Source organism: Alosa pseudoharengus, unplaced genomic scaffold (assembly GCF_046254945.1).
Source record: "Alosa pseudoharengus isolate Yale_2024_CS ecotype anadromous, Long Island Sound unplaced genomic scaffold, YU_APseudo_1.1 YU_APseudo_1.1_scf_6, whole genome shotgun sequence".
Classification (NCBI taxonomy): Eukaryota; Metazoa; Chordata; class Actinopteri; order Clupeiformes; family Clupeidae; genus Alosa; species Alosa pseudoharengus.
Genome location: NW_027468848.1, coordinates 9547951 through 9560450, shown reverse-complemented (window position 1 = coordinate 9560450; position 12500 = coordinate 9547951). Strand labels below are relative to the sequence as shown.

Here is a 12500-nt window from a genome sequence, read left to right as displayed (position 1 = left end):
CATTACTACAGACAGAACCACACAGAACATTGCTACAGACAGAACGGAAACACACAAGCCATTGTCACGACCCACCAGGAATAGTCCAGTCCAGTGTCATGACCCAACAGGAATAGTCCAGTCCATTCTCACGACAGGAATAGTCCAGTATATTGTCACAACCCAACAGGAATAGTCCAGTCCATTGTCATTACCCAAAAAGAATAGTCCAGTCCTATTGTGTTTGGATGGCTGTGTCCAGTTGTCGTTAGACGCAAAACTGGTGTGATGTTGTGTTTGGTGATGTCGTTTTCCTAATGTGAGTAAACGTGTGTGTGTGTGTGTGGAACCTCCCCCAGTCTCTGCAGAACCAGTCCAGTGACATCCGTCTGGTGGCCGAGCGCGTGCTCTGGTGGGTGTGGAAAGAAGCCGAGACTCCGCCCCTGGCGTCGGGGCAGCTGAAGCCGCTGCTCAAGGCGCTGCTGGACAACACGAAGGACAAGAACACCACAGTCCGCGCACAGAGCGAACACACACTCGTCAGCCTGCTCCGGCTACGGCAGGGAGAGGAGCTGATGCAGGTGAGTCTCTCTCTCTCACACACACACACACACACACACACACACACACACACACACACACTCGTCAGCCTGCTCCGGCTACGGCAGGGAGAGGAGCTGATGCAGGTGAGGCTCTCTCTCACACACACACACACACACACACACACACACACACACACACACACACACACACACACACACACTCGTCAGCCTGCTCCGGCTACGGCAGGGAGAGGAGCTGATGCAGGTGAGTCTCTCTCTCTCTCTCTCACACACACACACACACACACATACACTTACATATGCATGCGCACGCACACACACACACACATACACACACACACACACATATATATACATACATACACACACATACATATATGCATGCACACAGACACACATACTTGCTACTGCAGAGAGAGTACCTCATGAGTCTCTCTCTTTCTCTCTCACACAGATCCACATACACATCCTAGATCACTTAGTGCAGTATGCAAGTGTGCATACACAAAGACACTTCCACTCTCATAGTTCTTATAGCACTAATGTTACAGACATTACAGATTTAGTACACTAAACCACATTATGCTGAACTTGAAAGCACCAGAAGGCCCATGCGACGAGACAAAGAGTGTTAAATTGCGGTCACCTGCAAAGTACCTCCAGTTGCACAATATCTCAATCAATTCTCTAATATTGAGTGTGTGTGTGTGTGTTTTGTTGCATTTCCAGAGCATGAGTGCAATCCTGGACTCTGCCAGCAATGACCTGCTGTCGGACTGTCACCGCCGCTCCCTGAAGAAGATCTCCGTTCAGCCAGAATCCAACGAGGAGATTGACGACACCATCCTCACGTGATCGCCCAATCATGTTGCTCCATGGACCCTTCTGACCCAATCGAACCGCCCCAAGGAGCCGTAGTCCCGCCCGCTTTAGTTCAGGCCTGGCCTGCTCATCACTGCTCTCCTACCCCCCACCCCCCAACACCCAACACACACACACACATCCCCTCCATCCCGTTATCAGTCTCCATGTGATAGAAGTTGACCACACGGTTCAGAGGAGACTTACTGTAAACACACACACACACACACACACACACACACACTCTCTCTCTCTCTCTCTCTCTCTCTACACCCCCTTTTGGCCTCCAACCACCAAAGTGTTTGTGTCATTCAAGAACTGACACAGAACTGAACAGAATGTCAGAATGTGAATCTGCCTTCAGTTCTCTCCTCCATCTGATTCTCATGTTTTTCTTTGTCAATGCCGGCGATAGTTTCCTTGAATGCTTATAATTTGTTGTACAGCCAGCTCCACCGGTGCTTTATGAACACACAAAAAGGCAATTAAATAAATAAAGAAATTGTGCCAAGACTAATAATGGTCCATTTAAATCCATTCTAAAAGGGTTCAGAGCAAGTCTGAAGAAGAGAACATGGATTCGATGAAATGTGTCCATCGTGCACCTGTTTGCTTTTTTTTCCTCTTGCTGTTTTATTTTCGAGAGTGAGTTTGTGTTTTTGGAGGGTAAGAGGAGGGGGGGGGGGGGGGTGAGGGATAACGGGACATTCTCTGAGATTCTGAGGTGACTGACAAATCCGTATACAGTAATGTATCCCTTACCTGCAGAAGAACAGTGGGAAGAACCCCTTAATAAAAAAAACTTGCCTTATGGATTGAGTGATTGATTGATTAATTGATTGATTGATTGATTGATTTGCAATTAGAGTACACAATACATTAAAATTGCAGGGGGGCTTAAGAGATTGACATTACATCTACCTAGACCGGGGCTGCTATCTAAAGCCACATTGCCCTAATTTCTGAAGAAAAAAGTTTAAGAAAATAAATAATTGTAGAGGAAATTCTGTAAGTTATAATCTTAACATTAAGTCAATAAAATGCTATTAATGTCAGTCGGCTACTTTGAACATGTTTGAACAAGTCTGGTTTATCAAACAACTTGGCCTTCACATATTAGTTTATTCTGTAGCATTAGACCTTCGTGCTTGCATCATTTGAATGCTGTGGAAACGGTGAAAAAACTCAACCACGCTGACCTGGCAGCACCAGCGCGTGACAGGGTGAAATTTCCTGTGTCTTGAACCTTGAGCTGTCGTTTCACTAGCGTGAAAGCTCCGGTACAGATGCCCTCTCCGTGCCTGCCTGCGGTTTGCCGGCCGCGGGAGTGTGACACAAATTCAAACGCGTGTCAGCGTCTGCGCAGTGGGGTTGGGCGCAGTTCGTACTCAAGACGGAAGCGGAGTTTCCGGCTCTTTGCTACCGACTGAGAGGAGTGCTGACGCCGCCAAGCCCCAACGAAAAAGACCTTTGCTTTTTGGAAAACGTGCACTTGATCGCCAGTTATAATATCGTCGCATCTGGGCTCGCTCCTGGTTCGGTCCGGACCCAGGGTTCGGAGAGAGCAGAGGAGAGGCGCGGAGCTAACAAGGCAGGGGTGACCCACCAACTACCGGCATGGCCCGCGACTACGATTACCTCTTTAAGCTGCTCATCATCGGGGACAGCGGTAAGCAATTGCCGGGGATGTGCGACGGGAGACGGGCCTATTCGCCTTCTCTGTTTACTGGCTACCCAACGGGTGGGATATCTTCGGTTTCACCCGAGTTTTAGTGTGTGAATGTGAGGTTTTGTGAGGTTTTCTTGCAACCCATGGTTGTCCTCGAAGTCGCTCAGTGGTGTATTGCGCTATTGTGGGAGAGACCTTAAATGCTGAGTGCTGAGACATCATTATCTTTTGCATACTGTCAATTATTCGTCTTTGATTAGTTACACGTGGAGTAGGACTATTCCTGTAGGAGAACGTCTCTTGTTGGGTTGTTGTTTTCCTGCATGTTGGATGAAAGACGAGGCTGCAGTTTGGTAATGCTAGGACGGATATATGTCAAGTCAACTAACCAGGCCGGATATGAACTCTGCATATTATGTTTGCTTGAAAATCCGGCTATCTGTGAACTAAGTAAATGATCTCACGTTATCCATCTGCAACATATTCTGATCTATTGATTTATGTGAAAATATATTGCTTATTAATTAAATAAACTTAGATTAAGCTACTGTGTTGATATGTCTTATTTGGCTAAACATTTGCCTATAAAACTTAATGTGGACTTTGAACTTTAACATTGGCCTTTAGTCGTCCCAAATAGGTCTCTAATACGCGGGTTTAGACTGTTCTTCAGCGATCTGAGGGTGTTCACGACTATTTGTCGTTGGACTTTGAACTATAAATGTCTAGCTGTGGTTATGGATTCATTTAGCAGCTGTCTGATTTTTTGTGATGTCATTCTGTGTTAAAAACAGTCTTCTTGCTTTTCTGGCAGCGAGGCAGCTGTGTGTTGTGAAATGAAGTAGCTACAATTTATAATATACAATATATAGGTGGTTCTGGTTCACAGAAGCTCTTTTCTTGCTTTGTGGATTTTGATGAGATGTTGCCACATGGGACTTTGGCAGTGTGGTATTATGCCTGAGGCACAGGGAGTTTGTGTGTGTGTGGTGTGTGTACGTTTTATGTTTTTTTTTCTCTCTTCCAAAACACCACAAGTGTTTGCCATTCCACATTGCATAAAAAAGTGCTGTCCAGTAACTCAGGCCTACAGCAGAAAGATGAATGTTTGCATGCCTTATACTGTAGGTCAGTGTTTTTCAACCTTTTTTGTGCCACGGCACACTTTTGACACTTAAAATGTCCCTCGGCACACTAACATCCTGTGTGAAGAAAAAATAAACATACCATAGCCTAAAATTTCAAATAATACACAGATATGGCCTTATTATGGCTTCTATGCAAGACCTGCTCAATAAAACAAGCGCCCTCTGTTTCATTTGTAGGTGACTATATCTAATTTAATTGTTGTTATGAACTGGATATGTGATGATTCTGTGAATACTGGATATGGGGCCCCTGTTGTACAGTGCCTGCATACCACAAATAGTGCAATCATACAATCAATGAGAGCATGTGGTTATAAATTCTTTGATGCAACAGTTGCTTTTCTGGACCAGTGATTGACATTTGGGTAATTTTCTGCGGCACACCTGATGATCTCTCACGGCACACTAGTGTGCCCCGGCACAGTGGTTGAAAAACACTGCTGTAGGTGACACTTCTTGTGGAGTCTCTTTTGTTGTGGTCAAACTGTGATGCCAGGGAGGGAGTTCAAAGCTAGTGGTGTCATCTCAGAGTTACTCATTGCTTACTGTGATCGGAGAAAGCGGAGGTGACAGCAGGTTCACCATCCTGTCTGCACAACTGAAGATGTAGCTCATCAACAGATGGAGCAAATGCGTACAGTACTCTCCGCACTCTGCCGCTAGCAGCCAAATCTCTGTGTTTCTGTCAGAGGCGCTGCAGTCTTGAGTTGGATTCACAGTGCGCACACAAAGGTAACACAAGTCCTATCGGTCCAGCTGGTCATATTTAATAGAAGACTAAAGTGAAGAGTCTAAACCACAAATAGTAAGACTCTGGAAACCATGCATCTGGAGGTTGTCAAGGTTGTATGATATGCCTCCTTACTGGGGCCATGTTGTTGTTTTGTTCCAGAATAATGGCTGACGCTGAGAGTCATTCTGTTGTCTACTGGGTTCTGGCGTTTTCTTATATTAGAGTATCGTTAGGCCAGCTATTGTTGTGGAACCTTAAACCCTATTGCCTATTCAGTTTCAGATTTGCACAGACAGCCTATCCAGGAAGTGGAAAGATGTATCCACGTGTTGACTCCAATTTACAGGCACAAACATCTTCAAACCTTCTATTCTCATCTATTATCTACGTTATGTATCTGTTAAATGAGATTGTGCAGAAGGGTTACCATAATATTACCCTAGATGAAGTTAGATTTCCTTGTTTGTAACAAAACACCAGCAGAGACTGCCGATTTGCTTTGGCAGGTGAGGGCAAAGATCCTTTATTACTAGTTCCGCTTTAACACTCTCTGGTGAGGGGTTAAATTCTGAAATTCAACCCATTCAGCACGGAATTAGAACCTTGAATTGTTGCGGAAATCAAGTTTTTAACCCTTTTGACATGCTCATTTGGATTTTTTTATGTGGTACAAGACGTATTATGAGCGAAACTCTCTGTAAAGATCATTCGTGAGGATTTCTGGTTTTAACTGTCAGTGTATCAACTCAGGTCTCCAAAAAACAAGCCTGTTTTTCTGACATCACAAAGTAGAGGTCAAATCACAGGCAATTAACTTTTGTGTCATCATGTGTCGTATGCAGAGATACTAGCAATTACTTCGCCTGAAAACAGCCTATGAATGTGCATCACTGAGGAACTGGAATTAGATTATAGGGTTAAACTAAATGGCTGCGGTGGGTCTCTAAGAAACCTGCCAACTGCGGAACCAACGCACAGCAGAAGTGTTTAGTCCTTTCTGCTTGCCCAAGCAGCTCAGGTGCTCTGACCTCAGTCACAGTTCTGTTTCCACAGAACAGGCTGCAGATGCAGCACGGCACCCAGTACACCTCACAGTGTACCAATGAGACTATGCATGTCGCTGTCTTCACCCAGTACACCTCATAGTGTACCGATGAGACTATGTCACTGTCTTCACCCAGTACACCTCATAGTGTACCGATGAGACTATGCATGTCGCTGTCTTCACCCAGTACACCTCACAGTGTACCAATGAGACTATATATGTCGCTATCTTCACCCAGTACACCTCATAGTGTACCGATGAGATTATGTCACTGTCTTCACCCAGTACACCTCATAGTGTACCGATGAGACTATGCATGTCACAGTCTTTACCCAGTACACCTCATAGTGTACCAATGAGACTATGCATGTCGCTGTCTTCACCTAGTACACCTCGTACTGTACTGTAGTCTAGCAGGCAGCAGGCAGCTTACTGCGTCGGGATTAGTGTGTGCTTCACCTCACTGTGTTCACTGTGTGCTGAGTGTGTTTCACTAATTCACAGATTGGGATAAATGCAGAGACCAAATTTCCATCACAGGATCAAAAAAGTATACTTATACTTATCTCATAGTGTACCAATGAGACTATGTATCACTGTCTTCACCCAGTACATCTCATAGTGTACCAATGAGACTGTGTGTGTCACTGTCTTTTTCCATGTTCGTTATTGCTTTAGTGCCCCTCATTACGGTTTAGTGTAGTTCTGTATTGTACACTACTATTGTACTGTTAGGCCTCTCTCTCTCTCTCTCTCTCTCTCTCTCTCGTGTTCCCCTATCAGTGTTTGTTTAGTGCACAGCCTCACTTTCGGTTTAATGTGTTGGCCAACTACTTCAAGTGTGTTTTCAGTAACCGGGTGGAATGTCTGTTAAGAGCCTCATTGTCCTTGTAGTGAACTGTCCTTCTAAGCTCCCTTTAGTTCTCCTGTTACTGAGTCATGTATCGCACTAGTCATGCTGAGCCATGCAGTTGCAGGCTTAACATCACCTCTGACCTCTCAAAAAAAAAACAGTATAGCCTACACCAACAGTGGATACGAAGGTTGCACGGGCAAAGCTGAGGTGATAGTGTTACCTCTGAGAGTATTTACCCCCATGACAAATGCCCCTGTCAGTATCGCTTGCCCCTCTGATTATTTTCGCCCTGTGAGTATTTGCCCTTGTCAGTATTGCCCTGAGTGAGTATTGCTCCTGTGACTATAACCCTCGTGAGTACTTGCCCATGAGACAATTTACCCCATGTCTTCTCATAAATCCCTGTTCAGGTTATGAGTGTTGAACCCTGAACCCCAGAGTCCAGTGGCCCATGTGACCGTTGTTGTCTCTGCCTGCAGAGTCCCAGTGCTGCTGGGTTAATGAGCCTCTCTGTGCCTGCAGTGTGCTGCTGGGTTAATGAGCCTCTCTGTGCCTGCAGTGTGCTGCTGGGTTAATGAGCCTCTCTGTGCCTGCAGTGTGCTGCTGGGTTAATGAGCCTCTCTCTGCCTGCAGAGTCCCAGTCCTGCTGGGTTAATGAGCCTCTCTGTGCCTGCAGTGTGCTGCTGGGTTAATGAGCCTCTCTGTGCCTGCAGTGTGCTGCTGGGTTAATGACCCTCTCTGTGCCTGCAGTGTGCTGCTGGGTTAATGAGCCTCTCTGTGCCTGCAGTGTGCTGCTGGGTTAATGAGCCTCTCTGTGCCTGCAGTGTGCTGCTGGGTTAATGAGCCTCTCTGTGCCTGCAGTGTGCTGCTGGGTTAATGAGCCTCTCTCTGCCTGCAGAGTCCCAGTCCTGCTGGGTTAATGAGCCTCTCTGTGCCTGCAGTGTGCTGCTGGGTTAATGAGCCTCTCTGTGCCTGCAGTGTGCTGCTGGGTTAATGACCCTCTCTGTGCCTGCAGTGTGCTGCTGGGTTAATGAGCCTCTCTGTGCCTGCAGTGTGCTGCTGGGTTAATGAGCCTCTCTGTGCCTGCAGTGTGCTGCTGGGTTAATGAGCCTCTCTGTGCCTGCAGTGTGCTGCTGGGTTAATGAGCCTCTCTGTGCCTGCAGTGTGCTGCTGGGTTAATGAGCCTCTCTGTGCCTGCAGTGTGCTGCTGGGTTAATGAGCCTCTCTCTGCCTGCAGAGTCCCAGTCCTGCTGGGTTAATGAGCCTCTCTGTGCCTGCAGTGTGCTGCTGGGTTAATGAGCCTCTCTGTGCCTGCAGTGTGCTGCTGGGTTAATGAGCCTCTCTCTGCCTGCAGTGTGCTGCTGGGTTAATGAGCCTCTCTCTGCCTGCAGTGTCCCAGTGCTGCTGGGTTAATGAGCCTCTCTCTGTCTGTCTGCAGTGCACCAGTGCTGCTGGGTTAATGACCCTCTCTGTGCCTGCAGTGTTCCAGTGCTGCTGGGTTAATGAGCCTCTCTGCCTGCAGTGTCCCAGTGCTGCTGGGTTAATGAGCCTCTCTCTGCCTGCAGTGTGCTGCTGGGTTAATGAGCCTCTCTCTGCCTGCAGTGTGCTGCTGGGTTAATGAGCCTCTTTGTGCCTGCAGTGTTACAGTGCTGCTGGGTTAATGTGGTTCTGGGGCAACATGGTGGAGGGGAGTGCCACGGTGAGTTACTATGGCCCTATCTGGACTCCGCAGTGGCTATCTTTGAGGCTGTGCCGAAAGACCACTGGAGAGCGTTGGCCCTTAGCATATAGCTGCTGACATTAGACCACATGCATGACAGATCAAATCAGTTTAATTAATTGATTGACTGATTGATTGATCGGTCGATTAATCGATCAATCATCCATCAATTCATGCACTGCAAATATACACCTATGTCACCTATGCGATGATGTAGCCTAACATTTAACAGTAGTCAGTCAGTCAGAGAAGGTCTGCAGGCTTCTGATAATGTGCAGTGAGCGCAATAAACACGAGCTAGACAAAAATAGTGTTTATGAAAGGAATCAAACCACGGACGACATACAGCACAATGTCTCATCTTGATAGACATGATCTGTTGGTGCAACTCTGTGTTTTATTCCGGCCACAAAAAGCCTGTCTGTTGGTGTGCTGCTGTTTCTGAATTCCGATGGTGGCTGGGACGGAGGGGGTGGAGAGAATCATTTAGTGTGTGTGTGTGTGTGTGTGTGTGTGTGAGTGACAGTGACACATTTATAACTGTTGTTGTGGCAATTACGCCCGGCAGTTTAATGGTAGACTGTAATTACTGCTCTGTGTTGAGTGTGTAAATCAGAGCTGTGAAGGCCTCAGAGAAGCAAAGCATAGCATAGCATAGGGTAGCACATCGCCCCAAACAGGCCCCAGAGAAGCGTAGCGTAGCGTAGCGCAGCGCAGCGCAGCACATCGTAGCGTAGCACATCGCCCCAAACAGGCCCCAGAGAAGCGCAGCGTAGCACATCGTAGCGAAGCACATCGTAGCGAAGCACATTGTAGCGTAGCACATCGCCCCAAACAGGCCCCAGAGAAGCATAGCGTAGCATAGCGTAGCACATCGCCCCAAACCGGCCCCAGAGAAGCATAGCGTAGCATAGCGTAGCATAGCGTAGCATAGCGTAGCATAGCGTAGCACATCGTAGCGTAGAACATCGTAGCGTAGAACATCATAGCGTAGAACATCGTAGCGTAGCACATTGCCCCAAACAGGCCCCAGAGAAGCGTAGCGCAGCGCAGTGCATCTCTTCCTCCCCTCTGTGTGTACCAGACAGGCCTAAGTGTTAGGCCCTCACACGGGGCTGTGAGTCTCTGGACCCACTGCTGAGCTGCTGCTATTATCCTCGGTGTCCATGCAGAATGGACCAGCCGCTGGGGGGGGGGGGGTGTAGTGCTGACCAGGGGGTAGCGAGGGGTGGACAATGCGCCTCAGTCCACCCTGAGGCCCCTCATGTGCAGAGAGAGAGTGAGAGAGCTCCGGGGTGCCCCAGGGGGGCCTGACCAAAAAGCCTTTCAGGAGATCTCCGTGGTGTTTTGTGTTGCTGTGCCAGAGTCTCCCCCCAGTGAGGGGCACACATGCTCTCGGGGCGCGTCGGGCATCAGAGCCGAAGGCGCGGGCAGGTGGCGTGAGCTCCAGTCGTTCGTGCCCGCCTTGGGCAAGCTATGGAGACAATGGGGAGATGTGGCTTCTCGCAACACACACACACACACACACACACACACACATATTCAGATACATACATGCACGCAGACACACACTTAGTCCCTGCACCCCTCTCACCAAAAAACACTCTTACACACACACACACACACACTGCCCCTTTGCTGGTCTGTTGTAGGCCTCACAGCCCAAAAGAGCACTGTGTCCCCATTGTAGGGGCCTCAAGCTTCTTCTCAGAGTAAATAGTTCTGTTCCTTACACAAACACATTCAATGCATTTAGTCTCTGCGTTCATTTGACAGAGGCTGGATAAATACAATGCTTTCTTACACAAGCACATTCAGTACATTTAGTCTCTGTGTTTATACAGTATGGCCCAAGATTCTATAGCTTTATGAACCGTCTCTGGTATGGCAGTGGCTTTGTGAATACGACTTTCTTTCCCAAACCCGTTCAATGCGTTTAGCCTCTACATGTAGGCCTATACGACAGTGGTGGCTTTCAGAAGGATGAGTAGAGTGATTGCAGTGTTTCCCAGAGAATTTAATTCCATTTGTGGTGGTTGGTTTGCAGAATTAACTTGAATGCAACAGTTTAACTAATTAGCACTGCGTGGTTATGATGCTAACCAGATTTAAGCACAACTTAGCACAATCTGGAAAATCATTGTGTGGTGGTCAATGTTGATATTGTGGTGGGCCGCCGCAAATAAGTCAATGTATGGGAAACACTGGATTGGGAAAGCCATGTCTGATTGTTCTCAGAGTAATTGCAGTCTTTTATTCAAGCACATCCAGCATTGCTATATGAGTAGAGTTGGACAACTGGGTTATGGCCGTTGTGTGGGTTGGACTGAATTATATTAGCTATAGTATATATATAGTATACTCTTTAGGTCCCGTGAGGGAAATTTGGTCTCAATTTATCCCAATCCGTGAATTAGTGAAACACACACCGCACACAGTGTACAAACAGTGAGGTGAAGCACACACTAATCCCGGCGCAGTGAGCTGCATCAACAGCGGCGCTCGGGGAGCAGTGAGGGGTTAGGTGCCTTGCTCAATGGCACTTCAGCCGTTCCTACTGGTCGGGGTTCGAACCGGCAACCCTCCGGTTACAGGTCCGAAGTGCTAACCAGTAGGCTACGGCTGCCATTACGTTATGAGTCAAAGGTTCCCCAGCTGGATTGTGCTCTGATAAACTTGCTGCTCACTGTGTGTGTGTGTGTGTGTGTGTGTGTGTGTGTGTGTGTGTGTGTGTGTGTGTGTGTGTGTTTATGTTCTAATAAACTTGCTGTTGCTTACTGTGTAGACCTTGTGTGTGTGATTCTAAAGGTCCATCTAGTGTCATACAGTTTTTCACACTCGCCCAATGGGTGTGCGTGCGTAGGTGTTTCAGCGCTGTTTCTTTTGAGCTACAGCAATGAGAAGACCTGTTCCATCCACAGCACACACACACTTTTACATCACACTCACACACTGCTGATGCAAGCCACTGGTCAGGGTGTGGTGGAACTGCTCTTTAAGCGCCTATATGTGTCTGTATGTGTTAGTGTGTGTGTGTGTGTGTGTGTGGGCAGGGGTAGATTTCATGTCTGTGGAGATTTGCTTTCTGATTGGCTCTTAATTCCTGGCTGGCGGAGGGCAAACAGACAGATGCTCTCATGTTGCACACACCCAGCAATTCCCCCCTGGCTAGACGACACACACACACACACACCACCTTCTATGGGCTGCCCCCTTATCAAATAGCCTGCTGAAGATGGAGGTGGCATTTTAAACTGGTGTGTTGTGTGTGTGTGTGTGTGGCAGAAACAGGAGAGAGTGTGTTGGATTGGGTTCTGACTTCTGGATGAATCTCGCTGTCACATACAACATGAAATGAGTACAGGCTTACAAGACACATTAGATGGAGTCGTTCCAGAAATTTGCAGTCTTGCATTTTCACAAATTGAAGTGAATTTTTCGCAAATGCATTTGTGTTTTTTTTTCTGTTATTACCTAAACAGTTTAAATTTTTATTTAATTTTCTTTTTTTTAACTAGCTGCGATATCTGAACGATTTTCCCACAGCAAAACTTTTGAAAATGTCTTTGATCATTTGCTTGATATGACCACACACACACAAACACACACATTTTGTGTATTTCTCTTAATGCCCTGGGGAACAGTAAACTGGTTGAATTACAGTAGGCCAAGAGATTGTGAGATTGTTTATTTATTTTTTGATCACTTTGGTGTTTTCCCTCCGAACCAAAGGCGTCTGGTTGAACTTGTTCTTGTGTCTGATGAGTCCTCTTCTGTGTGTTACAGGGGTGGGCAAGAGCAGCCTTCTGTTGCGATTCGCAGACAACACATTTTCAGGTAAGACACAGACACACACACACACACACACTCACTCACTCATTCGCTTCTCTCCAGGGAGATTCCTATCCAAAGGCCATCCATCTTTA

At 47.1% G+C, this 12500-nt stretch overlaps 2 protein-coding genes across 3 annotated transcripts in view; both read left to right on the top strand.

Annotated features, from left to right (window-relative positions):
• Window positions 1–2216, top strand: part of gcn1 (GCN1 activator of EIF2AK4) — a 53686-nt gene extending 51470 nt beyond the window's left edge. For both annotated transcript variants that reach the window (XM_076271088.1, XM_076271087.1), the window contains exons 57-58: window positions 339–560; window positions 1272–2216. In XM_076271088.1, the coding sequence (XP_076127203.1) occupies window positions 339–560; window positions 1272–1397 (348 nt within the window). In that variant the 3' untranslated portion in view covers window positions 1398–2216. The remainder of the gene's footprint in view (window positions 1–338; window positions 561–1271) is intronic.
• Window positions 2217–2785: 569 nt separating this feature from the next.
• Window positions 2786–12500, top strand: part of rab35b (RAB35, member RAS oncogene family b) — a 20306-nt gene continuing 10591 nt past the window's right edge. Inside the window, exons 1-2 of the mRNA XM_076269890.1 lie at window positions 2786–3072; window positions 12361–12411. Of these exons, the coding sequence (XP_076126005.1) occupies window positions 3021–3072; window positions 12361–12411 (103 nt within the window). The 5' untranslated portion in view covers window positions 2786–3020. The remainder of the gene's footprint in view (window positions 3073–12360; window positions 12412–12500) is intronic.